Source organism: Mangifera indica, chromosome 15 (assembly GCF_011075055.1).
Source record: "Mangifera indica cultivar Alphonso chromosome 15, CATAS_Mindica_2.1, whole genome shotgun sequence".
Lineage (NCBI taxonomy): Eukaryota > Viridiplantae > Streptophyta > Magnoliopsida > Sapindales > Anacardiaceae > Mangifera > Mangifera indica.
Window position 1 is genome coordinate 532,984 of NC_058151.1, and position 21,206 is coordinate 554,189.

The following is a 21,206-nucleotide window of genomic DNA, read 5'->3' on the forward strand; positions in this document are numbered from 1 at the left end:
AAAAGTGCTTTTAAATAAAAGTCAAAAAAAAAAAAAGCCTTACATATTTTTTTTTTTGGCATTGATTTCATTGCATAAATTTTAAAGTTTTATTTAATGATTTATTTATAGTAAAATCAATGACCAATGAAATAAATGTCACGTTAGTATTTATAATAAATAAGTATATTTTATTTATAATATTATTCACCTAATTTTACTCTAAAATAAATGAGTTCAACTACACAACCATCATTTTCCATTCTTAGCTTATTTTAACTTTGTTTATAGTTTTGATCTACCTTGAACATTGTTTTCGTTGACATTTATATTCTACATTGTCCTATTTGAGAGGAGAGGCATGATATGCCGCTGGTTAGTCTCCCTCCCGTGTCAACCAAAGCTTGAACTTCGTTTGTGATGCTCCTTTTTATTATTTCTTTAAGAGGAAGCACAATGACAGTATTAGTCTCCCATGTTCTCATAATAGTATAGAATAGCAATCTAAAATAAAATACATCGAACATCTTGAACCTCTCCTAAACGATAAGAAAAATCTTGTCATCTCTCCATATTGCCCAATCAATCCCATTTTGATCTTCACGTCCACATCTTCTCTTCTCTCACACTACTCTTTTAATTGCCTACACAAGCACAACCCAACTCCATTGCAACAGAAACTGTCCCAAAATGGCCTCAGCCACAGCCCCCACAAATGGTTTCTCTCTTCTTAAGGCTTCAACAACCTCTACTACAGCTTCGGCCGCCGCCGCCCCCCCACATGCCTATCTCCTGCGTGTGCCCACTTCCCGTATCAGCTCCGTTCGCCGCCTCGGCTTCTCGGCTGCTGACCCTCTTTTGTCCTTCCATGTGGCGTCCAGAATCAGGTCGGTCAAGGGGAAGGCCACACGCGGGGTTGTGTTGATGGCCAAGAAGAGTGTGGGGGACTTGACAGGGGCTGATTTGAAAGGGAAAAGGGTTTTTGTTAGAGCTGACTTGAATGTTCCTTTGGATGACACCCAGAAGATTACTGATGATACTAGAATTAGAGCTGCTATTCCTACTATTAAGCATTTGATTCAGAATGGTGCTAAAGTCATTCTTTCTAGCCATTTGGTATGTTGGTTTTTAGTCAATTTAATCTCTTTTTGGGTCTTCACAGTGTTCTCTGTAAATTGCAAATCTATGCTCAATAGAAGTTTTCTTTTCATTTTTATTGGAAAATATCAACACTGTTTGATATGATATTTAAACACTTTATATATTTTTAATCAATCAAAAAAAGAAAAAAAGATTTTTGTTCTATATCAAACAGCTTTAAAGTTTTGTTTATTTTATTTATGATGGTTTGTCTTGTGGATATCGGGGAATTGTATGAATTTCTTTTATTGGTGCTTTGATTTAGTGGATTACCCTTTTGATCTTTTTTGTAGTAATCGTTTAATGATTTTGGGTTTAATCTGTATGAATTAAAATTAATGTTTTTCATTGGATATTCAGGGAAGACCAAAAGGTCTCACTCCAAAGTTCAGTTTGGCACCTCTTGTACCTCGTCTGTCTGAACTCCTTGGCATACAGGTGAGCTGGGGAGCTCAATGATGAAATTATCAATTTTTTGAGATTGATATTGGTGCTGAGATACCATATGTGGTGGGTTCTCCTGTATAAACTTAACAGGTTGTAAAGGCTGATGACTGCATTGGTCCAGAGGTTGAAAAGCTGGTGGCTTCTCTACCTGAAGGTGGTGTTCTTCTTCTTGAGAATGTGAGGTTTTACAAGGAGGAAGAAAAGAATGAACCCGAATTTGCCAAGAAGCTTGCTTCCTTAGCTGATCTCTATGTGAACGATGCTTTTGGAACTGCTCACAGAGCCCATGCCTCAACCGAGGGAGTCACCAAATTCTTGAAGCCATCTGTTGCTGGGTTCCTCTTGCAGAAGGTGGGATTTTGGGTTCTTGTTGTCTTATGGAATTATAGCGATTTAAGTATCCAGATACAATTATTTGAAGTTCTTTTCTTTTTCTTGCCTATGCACAAAATGATAATTGTGTTTTGTTTAGACCCTTCATTAAACCAGAACAAGTTTCAATACACTGGTCGAATAAGCGGCATTTATAGTCCACCATCTGGTCTATTTGTTTATGAATTTGTCTTCCATATGCTTTCACTCCAAAGTTTTTCAGTTTATTTTCTCCATTTTTCATTATCTTAATTTTTTTTTCTAGTAAATTACACAGATTTAGAATTTTTAAGAGTGGAATGTCCAGAAAAAGAGACTGATTATGAATTCTTTCTTCCTGTCTTCATTGGACTTTCAGTCCCCTTCATATATATATTTCTGTTCCTTGTTTTAGGAATTGGACTATCTTGTCGGGGCAGTTTCAAGCCCAAAGAGGCCATTTGCGGCCATCGTTGGTGGTTCAAAGGTTTCATCCAAGATTGGAGTTATTGAATCACTCCTAGAGAAAGTTGATATCCTACTCCTCGGGGGAGGAATGATATTCACATTTTACAAGGCTCAAGGTCTCTCTGTGGGTTCATCCTTGGTAGAGGAAGATAAGCTTGATCTTGCTACATCACTCCTTGACAAGGCCAAGGCAAAAGGAGTATCTCTTTTGTTACCCACTGATGTGGTGATTGCCGACAAATTTGCTCCTGATGCAAACAGCCAGGTTTGTTTTCTAGGCTCTTGTAGAAAATTTTTTTCCTAAAGTTTGCTCTGCCACTACAATGCCTAGCGTGCAAAATAAAATCTGATTAATATTGCAATCAATTGAGAATTGTCTTAAGTCGAAAATTTTTATAGTTGATATTGAGCATTATGGTAATTTAGTGTCTATGAAATATGTCATGATCATGGGCATGGAGTAATATAGTGGTCTGCTCTTTACAGATTGTGCCAGCATCTGCTATCCCTGATGGCTGGATGGGATTGGATATTGGACCAGACTCCATTAAGACATTCAACGAAGCTTTGGGAACTACTAAAACTGTTATCTGGAATGGACCTATGGGAGTGTTTGAATTTGACAAATTTGCAGTTGGAACAGAGGTATGGATGCACTGCTTGCCATTTATATTAATCTTGCAATTTCTTGGTCTGTTAGTCTGCATTCATTTGAAACTATGTTTCTATAGCGGTATGTCCTATTTGCTGGTATCCCAGAAAATATATTATTATAACTAGTGTTTGGATAGTGGTGATTCTCAATTATTGCATAAACTGTACTTGTTTGGTTGAAATTCTCTTTGCAAGAAAGAACTTTCTTCACTTCCCTTTGCACAAATCTGAGTTAATAAAGTTCTGTTGCCGCAAGTGGGCAACTTCTCCATCACAAGTCCTATGCATTTCTCAACTCTAACTTCAACTCTTGCTTGCAGGCTATTGCAAAGAAGCTAGCTGAGCTTAGCGGCCAAGGTGTCACAACAATCATTGGAGGTGGAGATTCTGTTGCAGCGGTTGAGAAAGTAGGAGTTGCTGATGTGATGAGCCACATCTCAACTGGTGGTGGTGCCAGTTTGGAATTATTGGAAGGCAAACAGCTTCCTGGTGTCATTGCTCTTGATGAAGCTGTACCAGTTGCTGTATAAGATCAAATAAATTATTTTTTTTCCCAGCCCATGTGTTGATGTATCAGTTTGTAAACGAGAGATTAAAATGTTGTAGGAAAATACGAGTTCATCTTGTAAATTTTCATTTTTGCATTCAATATATTGTTCCATTATGTCTTTGCCTCCACTGTTAGCCAAATTTGCTACATGAGATTGTTAAGGATGGGCAAAGAGAGCCATCCAATCCTTTTCAAATTAGTTGGTTCTTTGTATCAAAGAAATTCCTGTTCTATATACTTTTATCTTCTGTGATCAATAAGTTTCATTTCATGATTTGCGTATTGTTATTTTGGGAAGTCTAGGAAAGAAACGTCCAACTCGAACATGAGGATAAAACAGTGACTGAGTTTACCAGAAAACTTTAATGGGGTTTGCACCAGTGCTAGAGGTAATGTTACCTCCTTTATTCTCCAATTTCCATAGTCTCTTTTGTGTATTTAAATGTTGATATTTTGGTTCTGCTGATAAGTGGTAAGAAATAGGCTAGTGTTTTGAGTCATATTCATGTCTTTTTCTTTCTTGCTTTAAGTTTCTGAAACTAATGTGAATTTTGAAGTGGCTAGTGATGTTGGTTGGAAAAAAGGACTTATGGAGCGAATATGAACACATGATAATCTTGAATTCAAGCCACAAAAAGTAATAAAAATCAACTGCATTACATGATCTCATTGAGTTCAAGCCACAAAAATGAGAGGTTTTGATTGAATCATAGTCTAATATATAATGCTGTTAACAAGTCAGTGTAGATCATAATAATAAGCTTGTTTCATATTATACTTCTTTCTCTTAATTATTGAAATGGGTATTGTATAAACCAAGCCTTCCAACATTGGTCAAATTGTGTTTTTGCTCTTGATGGCAGTGGCATGATTGATGATGAAAGCTTGAGTCACCTAAAGCGGACTCTATCATGCCACCAATGTTTTTAGAGCCAAACCAGCCCTTGCCCATGTTAGAGAGTCGGTCTGTAGATCGACCAGTCTGATCAATTAAACAGATTGGTGATGATATTATAATATATTTAAATACTTTTATTAGACAATGTTAGGTAAAAAATGTTTCCAATCCGATGGTATTTGTACGTAGTTATAGTCTCAAAACTTCAGGTTTAATTTGATTATCGTTTTTTACATATATTAATTAGTCATAATGCATTTTAATTTATGCCGTTTCATTCATAATAAAGGTTTTAACTATAACTCAGATCGATTAATCTATCTCTAAATTTTAGGGCTATGCATGACACCCTTTGAGCTTATCTCATCATCTTGAAATCAGAAAATACAAGAATTTCGTTAATTTTTCTAATCCTTGTTCATCTTTTATGGGCTGACCCTGATGTAATACAAAGATAGTCACTCCCCATGTTGTCTTTCATATAGAACATTCATGCTCTAGGGTTGGCTTGAATTTTATTTTTATTATTTTTTATATCAACATATTTTATTAATATAATATACCTTTAGTTCTAGCAATATTGCATTAAAAAAAATTATATTATATTATAAGTTCATACTCCAAACCTTAGCTTAATAATCAAAATAGAGTATTTGGAATATTATGGACATCCTTATGGAATATCCCTTTCTTTCAAGGATGAAACAAATGATCTTGTTGACCTCCCCAAAATTCTCTTACTTTTAAACACCCTTACCCTTTGAAAACATATTAAACTTATTTAAGACTTCTCTAGATGTTTTTTAATTTTCCTAACAAAACAAAATTTTAATTAGAATTAGACTGAATTTAAACTGTTTTAAGACAAATTTAAGTTTGAATTAAACTATTCAAATTTGAATTAATAATTGAGCTTCCTTTATAAAATAATTTAAATTGACTCAAAACAAATCCATCTTTATAATAAATTTCCATTTTTTTTTTGTTTTTTTTTCCCCAAAAAGCAAAGCCACATCTCATCAGCGCATGGTTTTAACAAGCCCACACATAGATACATTAATCAGCCCATCGAATAAAACAATGGGCCCAAATGGATTAATCTCGAACAAGCAAACCGCCTTTCTTTATAAATTAACAAAAGTCTGACTTTCAATGTCACCGAGTCGGTAAGAAAAAAGATTCGCTTGGATTTCTCTGATCAAGTATTCCTCTTATATTGTGTACCTTTCATTTTCTGGATTTTCGATCTGGGTTTTGAGTTTTGGCTGATTTATTTGCTTTGTTTTGTTTAGATTTCGATTATTGTTGTTATCGTAAGATGGGTGCTAAGAGAAGTGTTAGTGATTTGAAAGAGGCGGATTTGAAGGGAAAGAAAGTGTTTGTAAGAGTCGATCTGAACGTGCCTTTGGATGAAAACTTGAGGATCACTGATGACACCAGGGTTCGTGCTGCTGTTCCCACTATCAAGTACTTGATGCAACATGGAGCCAAAGTTATTCTCTCCAGTCATTTGGTATATTTCTTCTCCATTTTTTGTTTTTGCTAGCTGGTTTTCTGTTTTGTTGCTTTTTTTTTTTTTTTTACTGGGCCGATCTTTCTTTTTGGGTTCTGGCATTTTATCTTATTTTCTTTTGGATTTGATTTATTGGTTTTTATATATTTTTATTTGGTAAATTTGTGCTTTTTTTAGATGCTTCATTTTAAAAATTTTCTTAGATCTGGTTGAAGGGATACGATCTGATTAATATTTTCTATTTGTTTTATATTTACATCATTCTGATGCTAAAACTTAAAGCCGTGTTTTACTTGCCTTAATTTTTTTTTTCTGATCTTTTTTTTTTTTTCACTTTAGCTGAATAAGATGGTGAAGTTCCTTTGGTTGATGCTGGATGACAATGTTATTTTCAGATTTATGATTTAACTCGAGTTAGGTGAATTTATTACATCGTATGCTTTTATATTTGTTTGTTTGATATTATTGCTTCTAGTTACCTAAATTGTAATATCTTTGAATGAGCTTTATCATTTGATTTTCTTTTGCCAAATTCATTGAAGAATTTTACACTTTTTTGGGAAATGATTGATCTTTCCTCCTTTTCAAATTTCTAGTTAATTTGTTCGCTGCAGATAATGTATATCGTGTTAGCATGGGAAATGAGTTTTTTCATTGTACAATCCGTTTAAGTATCACTAGTATCGGTTGTGGAAAAAATGATAAATGAATTGTTTGTGAAGAATTAATCTTTGCTATAAAACTGCCTTAGAATATACCAATGAGTCCTTTTTGTTGCCTTGAAGCTCGAAATAGTCATCTAATCACTTATCGGTTTCCTTATTTCGTTTTGGCATGACCTTTTATTGTTTTTTTAATCATCATTTTGTCTTTTTACGCCATTATCTTGTTTTTGTCTTTTCTAGTTTGTTAGGTCCTTGTTTGTTGATTTTCAATTTTGTTTTTTATTGGCACAAGCTGTGATTGAATTGAGGTAACTTTATATTATTATGAAATATAAAGGAAAATCAACTTCTCTTATTAATCCATGTTACAGAAATTTTGGTTGGGATTAATAAATTGTTGGTATTACTACTGATTATTATTACAGTGGGTTCATTCAGTCATTTAAAATTGGTTTTGATGTTTGGATAATCCTGCTCAATTTCTTGGATTACCAAATAAACATCAATTCTCTCATATAGTATTATTTGTATTTAGTTTTGACTACACTATTCATTTGATAGTTTAGTACTTAAGAAATTGCTTGCACTGTGGTTTTCAGGGAAGGCCTAAGGGTGTCACTCCCAAGTACAGTTTGAAGCCTCTTGTACCAAGGCTGTCTGAACTTCTAGGAGTTGAGGTGTGTACTTCTTTCATATTAACATATAAAATGGTGACTCTTGTGCATTGAATTTTCTTACTCGATGCCCTGTCTGATTCTTATCTTTCCACTATAGGTTAAAATGGCAGATGATTGTATTGGTGAAGAAGTTCAAATATTGGTGGCTGCAATCCCAGATGGAGGTGTCCTACTCCTAGAAAATGTCAGGTTCCACAAAGAAGAAGAGAAGAATGACCCAGAATTCGCTAAGAAGCTAGCTTCACTTGCAGATCTTTATGTGAATGACGCATTTGGCAGTGCTCATAGAGCTCATGCTTCTACTGAGGGAGTGGCTAAATACTTGAAGCCATCTGTTGCTGGTTTCCTTATGCAGAAGGTATTTGCTTTCCATATCGTACTTTGTTTTATTTTTGGTCTCCACCCTCAATGATATTTGTTTTACTCAACACATTCAATCAAACTAGTTCTGTGGTTTTCCTTAACTGTATAAATAATGGCTTTCATGAGCTGTCCGCAATGTGCGGAACGTTTGTTTTAATATGCCTGATTGTTGACTTGTTTTTCTTATTTAGGAACTTGACTATCTCGTCGGAGCTGTGTCAAATCCCAAGAAACCATTTGCTGCAATTGTTGGTGGCTCAAAGGTGTCATCAAAGATTGGGGTTATCGAGTCTCTCTTGGAGAAGGTTGACATTCTATTACTTGGTGGAGGTATGATCTTTACTTTCTACAAGGCCCAAGGACACTCAGTTGGTTCATCACTTGTGGAGGAAGACAAGCTTGAACTTGCAACGTCACTTATGGAGAAGGCTAAGGCTAAAGGAGTGTCTCTTTTGCTCCCTACTGATGTTGTCGTTGCCGACAAGTTTGCTGCTGATGCTAATAGCAAGGTTTGTATATCAGAATTGTTTTTGCGTTTTGTATGAAATGCCTTTCTAAAAGAGCCTAAGTCAATGGAGGAGATCAAAACCCACTTAAATAAGCATGTCATGGTAAGAACTAAGGGTTCCTCGATACACAGTGTTAGTATGGATACTATCTGTCTTGAGTGCATTAAAAAACCCTCCATGGTTGCAAACGAAAATGAAATTTCTATAAAAAAACATATTAAATGTGAATTTGTTCAGGATTTGAAATATTTATGTATGATTTTATTGCAGGTGGTGCCAGCAACTGGAATTCCCGATGGTTGGATGGGATTGGATATCGGACCTGATGCCATCAAGACATTCAGTGAAGCTTTGGACACTACCAAAACCGTCATTTGGAATGGACCAATGGGTGTGTTTGAGTTTGACAAGTTTGCAGTGGGAACCGAGGTATGCTTGTCTGCAAACTTCATTCCTCCCATAGTAGTGCCATATTTAAATTAGATTTCAATAAACAACAAACTTCTTGTACTCTTTACATTTTGTAGTTATGATCCTCTCAAATTATGTGTGTGAGGGTTCTATATGTGAGCTTCATGAAATGATTTTGGAGTAGCCCTTTAACTCTGGGGAGTTGTTCATATTATTATTTTTCCTTTGCAGGCAATCGCCAAGAAACTTGCCGAGCTCAGTGGAAAGGGGGTGACCACAATCATTGGAGGAGGTGACTCAGTTGCAGCTGTGGAGAAGGTTGGGCTTGCTGACAGGATGAGCCACATTTCAACCGGAGGTGGTGCCAGCTTGGAGCTTCTCGAAGGAAAGACACTGCCAGGAGTCCTTGCTCTTGATGATGCTTAAGCCTTGGATGAATCCTGCAACCACCTCTTTTCCCTGTTTTTGTTCATTCTGCCTGCTGGAATATGGTTGGTTTTCAGCCAGAGTTTTGTTATATTTTATCTAATTTTGTAGTGGCTGTAACTTCAGATTAAATAAATGTTCATCATCTCATATAAGCATCATTAGTGATGCACTGCTTTGGATTGAATCCATTTTGGAATGTTTTCAATGGTCCATCTATATGAGTATGCTTTCCTTCCTGCTCACATTTCTCTTCCTGTTCTAGTATATAGATGAATTCTTAACAATGACCTGTGATTTTTTTAGATATGTTGCCAACAGAAAAGCATACAAAATTTGGATATTATTGGAATGAGAAGCCACATCTCAATTTAACAACCCCAATATTAGTGGATTAAACAGCGAATGGAACATATACTCCAACATGCTTTTAAATTTGTTAGGTATGGTAATTATAAATTAGGGTGCGTTTGGTTAAAGGTTTTTAAGATTACCTTGATAATTTATCTTTATTCCTTTGTTTGGTTTGTCAGTAATAAAAGATTACAGTAATCTTCTATTATCAATGTTGATGTGGCAGGTAATATAGGTGGTAATCTGATTATCACCTCCACCTTAGGTATTTAAAGATTACTGGAATACTCTTGAGTTTATTATAAAAAAATTATTATTTATTAATTTTTTGAGATAAAAATAAATTTATTTTTAATCAATATGACAAATAATATAAAAAATATTTAAAAATAATTATATTCAAGGACATTTAAGTAAAATATTTTACTAGTAATCTTTTATTACCTTTAACCAAACACAATAATTATTTATACCTATCAAATTTTATCAAACATAGTAATCATTTATACATAGTAATCTTATAAGTAATCTATCTTCAAGGTAATATTTCTATTTTAGTAATCAAATATTATCCAAATCAAACACCCCTTAAAAGTTATATCCTAAGACCTTTACGTATACGTTAACTTCAAATTGTTATTAATACCCCCACACTCGAATTTTCATAGCCTAAAATAGGAGAGATCCAGGTTACGTTGGGTTAAATTCGAATTTATTTTTGGTTTACCTGAGTTAAATTCAAATTAAATATTTAGTTTAATAACTTGGTTGAAATTTGAAGATGCACAAAGCTTTTTTCCAAAGTAATTTTTCCTTTTAAACAATTTTTTTATTTTTTTATTATTATTCTTCTTCATCTTTGATGACTTGTTATCTCGAACATCATTATCATTGTTTATCGATCTATCAAGCCAGATTCAAATTCAAGTTGGCCTTCTTTAAACTTACTAGGTTCAAATCCTTGCCCTAAAACTTGTATACAATATTTTTAATCGTTTACTAAAATTATTTAATAATTAAATAGATAAAATTATTTTAAATATTATATTTAATATCTATTTAAACAGTAGAGTACACACCAAGGATTAATCGGGACTGCCCTTTTGCCGGTACCATTTGCATAGAGATAAATAAAGAACTGTGCCTTCTTTCAAGAAATTTAGGCTTACATTTAACTTATTTCTAATCAACAGACTCAAAAAACATTGAAGATGTACCTTTTTTGAGAATTCACCTATGTTTCTGACCACGGGGATCACATTTTTCATACTTAACACAAAAAAGAAATATGACAAAATCGTTTTAGATATTGCCTTTGTGCTGCAATCTGCGTATTTGATCAGGCTTGACAATTGGGTCAGTTGTGCATGCTACTGCCAACCTACTGATGGTATTGCAGTACCATTTTATGAAGATGTGTCAACAGGTGTGTCCGGATGACCTCCCCATTCAGTCCATGATCCATCATAGATGGCAACATCAGGTTTCCCGAGTCTATGCAAACCCTGCGCAACAAGAGCACAATCGATCAAATCATCTCGGCCGGCAATGTAATGTTAATGTTCTACCAGAAGTGCTTCTCCATAGTTGGAAGAATACCAATGCAAGGACGCAAGCAGTTACACCAGTGCCACATGAAGTTACAACAGGTTTATCCAGTGAAACGCCTGCGGAAAAAATGCATAATTAGATAGCTAAAATATATGTAGCTTACCTTCAATTACTTACTACTTGACTAAAATGCTTAAGCTTATAGATTGAGCTAAACAAAAGGAAATATGCATACTATCGTTATTAGTATCATAAGATACGTGATACAATATAAGTGAAAAACGACACATATATTAAGGAGTATCGAAACTGATATAATACAGTGAGTGTATCATATGATATAATACATATCACATCATATCAATAATTTTACCAATATGGACTGGTCAACCTTTTTGGAGACATGATGTCATGCTAAGGGTGTATCTAAAAAATTTCAAAAACTTTTACTAGTGTTTGTATTGAAAATTTGGATTTATTTGTTATTATTTTAATTTTACTGTGCTATAAGTATATCATATGATACAGATAATTAAGTTTTCGATACAAGATATGAAATTCTATTTAACTATCATGACATATACATGTAAGTAAAGGAGGGGGGAAAAGAGAGAGAAAAAGTCCATACCTTCTTGCTCGAATCGTTTCTTAAGCTCATCAGCAGGTAAGAGTGTCTGAGAAGCATCCAACATCTGCAAAGAAAACAAATATTTGGATGAACAGAGTACCCATTTTTGCATAATTAGCAGTTTTCGGTCATACTTTCAGAAAGACAGATAATAGAAGACCAGCAAACACATCATACACAAGAACAAGCCACAACCACATATTAACAATTTATCAAGTTCTGGTTGGGGTTTTTCATGAGGTAGAAAAACATAAATGGCCGAAAGTATCATGTCAAATTTGATCATGTTTTACCTGGGGAAAGGGAACACACTTGCTTCCAGGGACATGACCACTTCTTATTCCCTTACGAGGTTCTGGTACAGCTCCATCAAACCTGTAAAAGTAACAAATCTACATCAGATTACTAAAAAAAAAAAACCTTTTTTTTATAGCATAAATGTTTTGATGTCAAGGAAAAGCAATTACATAAACCAGAATCAGCACAAACTGATCACATAAGAATTTAATTACCTGGCCTTTGAACGGGCATCTATGTGTTGGTAAGCTTTTTCCTCAATATTTCTTTTAACCTGGTGAATAAAAGAAGAAAAAGTTAACTTAGAATTGTATTCGGATTTGAACTATATCATGCAAAAAAAACTTGTATCCCTTCTTGATTAGTTAGGTCACACTTATTTAGAGCAGAGACCACTGCAAAGAGAGCAAAAATCAAAATAATACCAAATTGAAACATTGAACAAGATAAATGTAGCTGAACCTGCTCAAGTGTCCAGACAAGATGTGGCTGAAACTTCATCTCAAATGTGATTGGCTCAACCTGCAGTAAAGAGAAACAAGAGATTAGAACCATTACCCTTAAGTATTCAAAAGAAAACGAAAAAAAAGAAATGACTCTACTTAATGCAATGTACAGTAAATCAGTACAATGTATTTTGCCAACATAAAATATGCAGATTTAAACTTTTATGAAGAAAGAATGATCCAAGGTTTGACCATTAGTTGAACACACCCAAAGTCACCCTAGCACAACTAAGTTGACATTATAGACTTACTGCCTGTCCCTGATATACTTTCTCTATTGCCTCATTAGCAGCACTGGCTTTCAAAACAGCATCCCCAGAAGCACTTGATTCAACATCAAATCCAGAAGCACGCCATCTTGGAAGGCCTCCATCTAACACCCAGATTCTATCATGCCCAAAGACTCGAAACATCCTTTCCATTTGATTAAAAATAAAGAAATTTGATTAGTTCATTCCACAAAATCATAACCACGTAAAAAGTTTCACAGAAGCATGCAACTCACCACCAGACACGAGCTGCGCTAAAAAGTCCCTTCCCATCATAAACAACCACCCCGTCCTTATTATGGATGCCAAGAGCAGATGCAGCAGCAGCAAAAGCTTCCTCCGATGGCAGCATGTGTGGCAACTGATACAAGTCATCGATCTTAAGTTGTAAATATTGAGAAAAAGAACAAGCCAACAGGGCATATAGTACAGTGCTTTGTGAAAGGAAGTGTACAATGTGGACCCAGAAACTTTGTTCTTCGTTTTACTATAAGTCACCTTAGATAATTATAAGCAACTTTTATCCATACCCTCCTAAAGAAACATATAGAGATGAAATCATTTGATTTAACAAAGAAATATGAAAGAAATTCTTCAATAAGCAAGAAATCAGAGAATGTGAATGGCTCAGAAAAGGAAAAAGGGAAAGAAAACTGCATTGTTTACACCATACACAAAAGTGTAAACAGCTCAGTTTTAACATTAATGAAATTAAGAGAGAGATCAGAGAAAGTAAAAAATATAATATTATTAAAATAGGCTCATCTTTTACTATTAACTCTTTCATAGATTAACCATTTAAAAACAGGTGTAGCTTATGTTAGCAACAAACTATAGTATAACAATAGTTCTTACATTAGAAGTTCGATCCACTATTCCATCCACATCAAAGAATAGGGCACCAGGAATATGAGCCACCTGCGATTTGAGAATGTTAGCTAATTCAAATGCATGAGTTCAAGCAATCAAACAGTCAAAAGAATGTGACAATTGCACAAAGCGCAATATTCAAGATGCACATTCTCAAGAGGAATTATATGACAAAGATTCATTGTGAATGTGAATGGAAAATTACTATGCAAAATTATTAACACCACCTTAGTGCTCAAATTGAAACCAATTTAATCAGCACCTGATACTCTTGAATAGGATTCCTCTGCTCATCTGGCATGTACCAAGATGCATCCAAAATCTGGTTAAAATAAATGAAAAATTTATTAAATAATTGTCAAAGCAATTTCAGTAATGATGATAAATTTCATTCTCCAAAAGATATAGAAAATAAGAAAACATATACACTATATAATAACCAATGTCAAATCACCTTCGGCTTCTAGAAATCATAAAATAAAACAATCAAAGAAAATGCTGATGCAGCTACCTTCAAATCAGGTTCCCTGAGATTGGCATGTAGCCAATTGACAGAAACAACAGGTTCATTAGGGGACACAGAAAATGTCGAATAATTAGTCCTTGTGCCAACTATTGAGGAAGCCATAACACGCGGAGTCTGGATAGATGATGCCTTGTATGCTAGATACTTAGGGTCCAGCTGTGAGTACATTAGTCTCTTCTGCACAAATAAAACAGGAAAGGAACACAATAATAAAAAATTGAATAGAGTAAACTTAACAAGCTATGTAACTGCCCTGCCATTATCTCTATAAAGTAGAGAATTTTCAATACCTAAAGCTAAGAACACTGTGCTGAGCTCATGATCATGGATTCTTTATAGAAAGTTAATTCGTTTCACAGTAAACTTTGATTTTCTTTTAGATTCAGCAGCTACAGCATAGGTTAAATTTATCTATGTGAAATACAGAATTTTGAACAACTAAAGCTAAGATTTCAATCACTATATGAGTTACAGAACTTTTTCTAACACAAAGCACAAACAAAACTCAAATTTGCCCCAAAAAAAGAAACGCTCGATGCAGAAGTCCTCATTAGACCAACACCAACAGTTCAAACTCTACTTCCCAAGTAAAAAATCTCGGCAAAACACACAAACCCCATCAACCAAAATCAATCCTTCAAACAAATTCATCGAATAACAAAAATACCCACAAAGCAGAACAAACAAAAAGCAAAAAAAAGAAAAACCCAGATAAGTATTGAAATCCCAAGACAAACCCTGATGGTATTTAGGGACTTACATTGAGAAATGAACTTAAAATTTGGGGCTTGAAGGGTGAGAAGTGAACAAAGCTGCAACCACATAAAGTTCTAGTGAAAAGGGCTGACGCCATTAACTCAGAAAGCTACAAGAAAGAAAAGGATCCTTGATGTGAGGGCTGTTGTGCTGTATCAGAACTCAGAATCTGAAATGAAAGAAGCCAAAAATTTGCTTTGTCTGTGTTCGTTGAAATTGTGGCCACTATGGCCACTGATAAATAGTTGTGGGTAGCGAACAAGGAGAAGCCACTCTATTTGGAGCCTCTGGTCTATGAGGGATTAGACTATTGGTTCTAGTTCCAAAGCTAAATTATATTTCTAGTAATAATGCTTTATCAGGTTCTGCTTAAGATATCTTCGCTGTAATCCATCTTTTTGTTTTTTTTTTAAAGGACTACAGTAATTTTTATTAAAATAATAAAAGCATTTTTCGAAACATTAAGAGGGGTTTAGTTTGAGTAATATTTTATTACTAAAATAGAAAGATTACCTTGAAGATAAATTACTTAAAAGATTACTGAATATAAATGATTACTAATTTGATAAATATAAATAATTATTATGTTTGGTTAAAGATAATAAAATATTACTAATAAATTATTTTACTTAAATACTCTTAAATATAATTATTTTTAAATATTTTTTATATTATTTATCATATTAATTAAAAATAAATTTATTTTTATCTTAAAAAATTAATAAATACTAACATAATTATAATAAAATCAAGATTACCTTGATAATCTTATAAGAATCAAATTATTATCTATATTATCTATCATATCAACATAAATAATAAAAAATTATTATAATATTTTATTAGATAAATTATCAAAATAATATTTAAAATCCATACCAAACGCCCTAACTCTTTGTCAGTGGCCATAGTGGCAGAAATTATTGAAGAACACAGACAAAGCAAATTACTGGCTTCTTTCATTTCAGATTCCGAGTTCTGATTACTTCATTACATAGTTCAAAATTACTCTATTACATGGTTAATCGGCAACCTCTTGAGGGTGACAATCAACATATACAGTTTTGCGAACCTCTTTTCTTTCATTCTTAAAGCTCTCAATATTGCAGCCTGTCCTTTTATCTCCAGAGACAAACCCATGTTTTGAATCTTCTGAGCAAGAACAAGGCTTGGTTGCAGGGAACTTCAATGTTCCCACAACAAAAGTCATGTTCCCTTGAACCTTATCGATTGACAAGGTTAAAAATAGTGGAGAACTTCCGAAAATACACAAACATTCATCCACTGGGAAACCAAACTTCGAAGTTTGATATTTTTTTCTTGGATGGTTTCAGTTCTTGAAATGGCAATGAGACTAACCACATATTCATACATCTTGGCAGCTTTCGAGATGCCCATTCTCTTAATGAAATCAATCTTTTGATCATTCAACAAAGACGAGAACTGAGGAACCATGGGCGACAACTAATGATCTTAACAAGGTCAGAAGACCTTATCCCTAACCCACTTAGTATGTTGAGCTTGGATTGAAGCTGAACAGCAGTAGTCTTTCCAAGTGAAGCCCTCAAAAATATATGCCATTCCCTTGGGAATGGGCTTCTTCATATTGCAGATAGGGGAGTATTCGATCACAAACTGCTCAAGTTCTATTACCATTAGCTACAACATTGGTAAATCACTCTAACCCCTCAACAAAACTATAATCATAAGGTTTTTTTTTTTTTTCCTGTTCTATACAAAATTTGAATCAAATTCTCATGAGACACATGCAGAGAAACACTAATCTTATCTCCTCTTATTCTTTGACAGTTTCTTGTTGATTCCTAGAGTTCTTTCAACATCATCATCGTCACCTCCTCCACACCTTCTCTTCTTGCCTCCAGATTCCTTGATTGTCTACAGAAGATAGATTAAAATGAATAATTATATTAACTGTGATAAAGATACAGATAAAAGAAATCAAAACTTGGACATATCTGTTGACAACATTTCATTTGGCAAATTACTATCAATTCCCATTTTGAACAAAGCAAACAAGAACAGCTTAATACCATGATGGATAATCTTTTGGCTTCCATAACACGCTCCAACAATAGCAGGACTTCCTCTTCTTGAGCAGGGAACTCAGGCAACTTTTTGCCTGAAACAGTATAAAATGTAAGTCTGTTCGAAACTCTCATTAATCATGCTTTTGAACAAAGGAAAGAATGTAGAACCTACCAATAAGCTTCTCTATCTGTATATACCACTCCAACTCATACTCATTCACTAGTGAGATTGCAACACCAGATCGTCCTGCACGAGCAGTTCTTCCCACTCGATGGATGTAATCCTGAAACAAACTTGATATCAGCAAACACGGCTATGAAAAATAAAGCAAAGACATACTGTATAAAATATTGAAAACAAAAATCATCAGGACTATATGTATTATAACCATTTACTTGTCACATCAGTGCAGATAGGAGACCTGACCTTAGAGTTTGTTGGGATATCATAATTGATAACCATGTCAACAGAGGGAATATCAAGCCCTCTACTTGCCACATCAGTGCAAATAAGAATATTGCACTCTCCAGCCTTAAACTTATTCAAGGCACCAAGTCTCTTTGACAGTCACACATATTCAACTGACAAAGTAAGAAAAGTATTTATAAAAAGCAAGTGATTATAAAATAAATCAAGGCAACAGAAGCTGTTTCGAATATATGTCACTTTGATTTATATACCTGGCTCATTTGACCACTAATTGGGATGGCTCTTTGGCCAAGATTTCTAAGCATCAAAGCTAAAAGGCGAGTTGCATCACACGTTCAAGTAAAAACCATTGTTGAAGATCCTGGCATCTCAGTCAGGATATATACAAGATAGCGGTCCTGCAAGTACAGGTAAATGGAAATAAATGCAAGGTCGACTTCCAACATTAGCAACAGAAGAAAGCATACAATGAATAAGAGCAGATGCTGACTTCTGATTAATAGATATATATTTGCAAACTTTCCACAAGAATTCTTTGAATACATATTTGAATACATATTTGAATATGTTAAAAAATATCATGAACTCCTTTTTCTTACATAACTGCAATCGCAAGTGAAAAGTAAATTTCACAGCTTTATGGTTTCCATAGCTCACATGCAAACCATATCAAACAAAAAAGAAACCCCTTCATAATTTTAACCTTGAGAACAGTGCTCTGTAAGAGTTTTCTCAAAGGTAGAGAATGGCTTAAAATAAAAGAATTAGGATAATGTTGCCTCTTTTGAAAAAAAGTCTAAATCTTTTCAATAGTGAAACACATTCAAGAGGATTTTGAAAATGAGGATTAGCATATATATTGCAGTCATTAGGATTAGAAAGATTGAAATACTAGTTCATTAAATGTGCAGTTTGAATCAAAATGCATATTAAAAACCCTGAGAGGAAAAACAAACTTCAATGACTTAATGTTTGCAGTTATTAGCATATAAAAGGGTCTGTACTCTATTATTGCCTTTCACTCAGAATTTAACATTTTTCTTTTTAAATCAAGCATAATGCAAAGGAGAGGAGAACCTTGTACTTAGCTGGAATAAAGCGGTACTGCTGCTTTAGTGTGTCAACAGTGGAATATTTAGATGCTGCTTCAATCTGAATAAATTAAAGACGAGACAGCTGTTAAATATCAATAAAAAGAGTTTTCTGGGATGAATAAACTACAGGGATTTTTCTTTTTTTGGGTAGAAAATTTTATATGATATGTTGTGCCGGCGTATTATAATATCTACCTTTACAGGATTCTTCAAACACACTCTCTGGAGCTTTCTCACCTGCAACATAGACAGAACAAATTAATAAAACATTAGAGTCAAAGCAACAACTGCAATCTTGAACATGAATAAAAGGGTCTACAATAGATTTTCGGTCTATTACAGTTTGCTTAATTAGAATTGCCAATTGGATCGTCTTGATTGTAGGTTTATCTCATTAAGATAAGAAAAGATATAGATATGAATGTAACCCAGCATCTTCTAGGGTTTGACAAATGGAATATTGGTTTAAACATTGATCCCTATTTTCATTTTCCTCAATCGTTCTCTCTAACTCTCCCTTGTTTGGATCTTTTTTCACCCCAAATCTGGGTGCAATCTAAGGCTCCAAAGTCCGTGCATCAAAAATCCCAATCAATCACAAATCACCACTAAATCAAAGTAGAAATGAGCACTTCAAGAATACATACCTTCTTGGTCATCGTGGCAGAAAATAAGTATGTTCTCCGTGAGTGAGGAATAACATTTAAAATTTCATCAATGGACTTTTCAAATTCCTCATTTAGCAGCCTGTCTGCCTCATCTAGAACCTGCTCAAATGCACATAAAACACATCAGGCATAAGATATGTAGTAACATTGAAAGAACATGGAATTTGGCCACATAGATTTTACAATTTAGACTTTTACGCAGTTCAAAAGCACATGATTGCATCTGACATTTGTATGTATTTACAGCACACAGATATAGATTAGAATATTAGTACACCATATGCATTGTCAGTGTTCTCTTTTCTTTCTAATAGAAATAGGAGTATCTATGGTCCCACTTATTATAAAAACAATGTAACCATGGTAATACTATTCTCCACCTAACACTATGCATTATTCTTCCTGGAAAATTTTAGAGCCTCAAATAAATTGTCTCCAGTTCTAAACATTAATTCCTTGATAAGCAATATGATCAATATACACATAAGCACAATAGAAAATTGTACCAAATATTTCAATGTGGCCAGCGAAAAGCCTTTGGTGTTTGTCAGATGATCCATAAGGCATCCAGGTGTAGCAACCTACTAAAAATGGAAAAAAAATGGAATAAACTATTAAATCAATGAAATAAAGACAAAGTTCCATCAACCTTTGCACATTTTACTTAATTATGCAAGGCCTACCAAACAATGCACTTAATTTACATACATAACCAATACTGATACCAACACTTAAATTATAAGAGCGCGAGCAAAAAATTCAAGCAAAATATGACCATCTAAATTGATGCCATGAGCAAATTTTAGGTGAATCTTTAAAAAAAAAAAATTAAGAAAACAGTAATAATTTGAGTGAAAGGAACACTCACAACAATGTGTGGCCGCTTTCCAAGGGCAAGGGTCTGTTGCATCATGTCTACCCCTCCAACAAGCTGCAAGAAATTCATTAAAAGTCAGTTGATGACAAAATCAATCTGTGCAAATATATATAAATATAAAAAAAATTGCATGGTAAACAAGAAACTCCAATATTTTGAAAATATCACAGCATCAAAATTTAAGTCATGAAGCAAGTGTAATGCTACTTATCAAATTGACTCTTATAGCACAACAATTCACAATATAATCTCACAAAATGCTTATAGCAGACATATAGAGTAGATTGCCAAAATAAACATGTAATTTCCAATTTATCAATGAAAGGTTAGCATAAATATCAATTTACATCAACACTAACGGATAATGTTTCAAGCCAAGACCCAGTGGGTACAAGATTATATTTTTATGCACCATATAGTCGTGGTGATATATATATCTTAAAAGGAAAATAAAAAATCTATCACAATATGCAACATGTTTACCCAGGTAACGAATAAGTGCAATCAGAAACCTTACCACTGCACATTTAAGGCTGATTCCAGATCCTAAAGCTTCAAACTGCTCAGCTATCTGAATTGCAAGCTCCCTGCAAATGACAAAAAGCAAATTCCTTAACCTACATTCAACTAGTAAATTAAACTAGATACAACTTTTCATTTTTCTCTCAGTCAAATTCGAACCTCGTCGGAGAGAGCACACAAGCAAAAAATGCAGGAACTGTGCGTTGAGTCTCAGCAATATCTAGAAGCGCTTGCAATATGGGAAGGGCAAACGCTCCTGTTTTACCAGACCCAGTTTGCGCAAGGCCAATCAAATCTTTACCTGCAGTTTGATTAATATAAAATAAATTATTAATTTTGGAAAAAATAATTATAATCACAATAATTTGGCTCAAAAAGAAGAGAACCTTCAAGAGCATGAGGTATAGCTTCAGCTTGAATCTTTGAAGGACTTTTCCACCCTAAATTATCGCACGCCTCCACCAGTTCATCGCGCAATCCTAATTCTTTAAAGCTCTTTACTTCTTCAGTCTCTTCCGCCATTGTCAATCAATTAAGATAAAAAAAAAAAAAAAACACTTCTGACGAGATGCTGCTGCTGCCGTTGCTGCGGTGGCGCGTGCTCTGAAGTCTGCCGTCTGAGTAGAGTTTGATGCTTAGAGCTCTAGGAAAGGAGAAGCTTTATTGATACTTAGAAACGACACCGTTTCATTTTTACCGAGGTGCATAAAAGGTAGGGGCATTATTGTCCTTGCATGTTATTTTATGTCTACTTACCAT

At 34.2% G+C, this 21,206-nt stretch overlaps 3 protein-coding genes and 1 pseudogene across 3 annotated transcripts; 2 read left to right on the forward strand and 2 right to left on the reverse strand.

Annotated features, from left to right (window-relative positions):
- The first annotated feature begins 381 nt into the window (after nt 1-381).
- LOC123198074 (phosphoglycerate kinase, chloroplastic-like) lies at nt 382-3,860 on the forward strand. The gene is made up of 6 exons (XM_044612651.1): nt 382-1,095; nt 1,480-1,557; nt 1,657-1,917; nt 2,333-2,650; nt 2,872-3,030; nt 3,360-3,860. The coding sequence occupies exons 1-6, from the start codon at nt 670-672 to the stop codon at nt 3,567-3,569; spliced, it is 1,452 nt and encodes a 483-aa protein (XP_044468586.1). The 5' UTR covers nt 382-669; the 3' UTR covers nt 3,570-3,860.
- Nucleotides 3,861-5,545: 1,685 nt separating this feature from the next.
- On the forward strand, nt 5,546-9,296 carry LOC123197867 (phosphoglycerate kinase, cytosolic-like). Its single transcript, XM_044612345.1, has 7 exons — nt 5,546-5,689; nt 5,780-6,000; nt 7,265-7,342; nt 7,440-7,700; nt 7,897-8,214; nt 8,485-8,643; nt 8,857-9,296. Exons 2-7 carry the CDS (start codon nt 5,806-5,808, stop codon nt 9,049-9,051), a joined length of 1,206 nt encoding a protein of 401 aa, XP_044468280.1. The 5' UTR covers nt 5,546-5,689; nt 5,780-5,805; the 3' UTR covers nt 9,052-9,296.
- Nucleotides 9,297-10,490: 1,194 nt separating this feature from the next.
- LOC123198430 (thiosulfate/3-mercaptopyruvate sulfurtransferase 1, mitochondrial) lies at nt 10,491-15,168 on the reverse strand. The gene is made up of 12 exons (XM_044613143.1): nt 14,813-15,168; nt 14,038-14,229; nt 13,789-13,848; nt 13,512-13,574; nt 12,893-13,017; nt 12,639-12,801; nt 12,344-12,403; nt 12,097-12,155; nt 11,878-11,959; nt 11,585-11,648; nt 11,005-11,072; nt 10,491-10,910 (listed from the first exon to the last, which is right to left on the reverse strand). Exons 1-12 carry the CDS (start codon nt 14,903-14,905, stop codon nt 10,812-10,814), a joined length of 1,128 nt encoding a protein of 375 aa, XP_044469078.1. The 5' UTR covers nt 14,906-15,168; the 3' UTR covers nt 10,491-10,811.
- Nucleotides 15,169-15,747: 579 nt separating this feature from the next.
- On the reverse strand, nt 15,748-21,076 carry LOC123197942 (annotated as a pseudogene).
- Nucleotides 21,077-21,206: the final 130 nt, after the last annotated feature.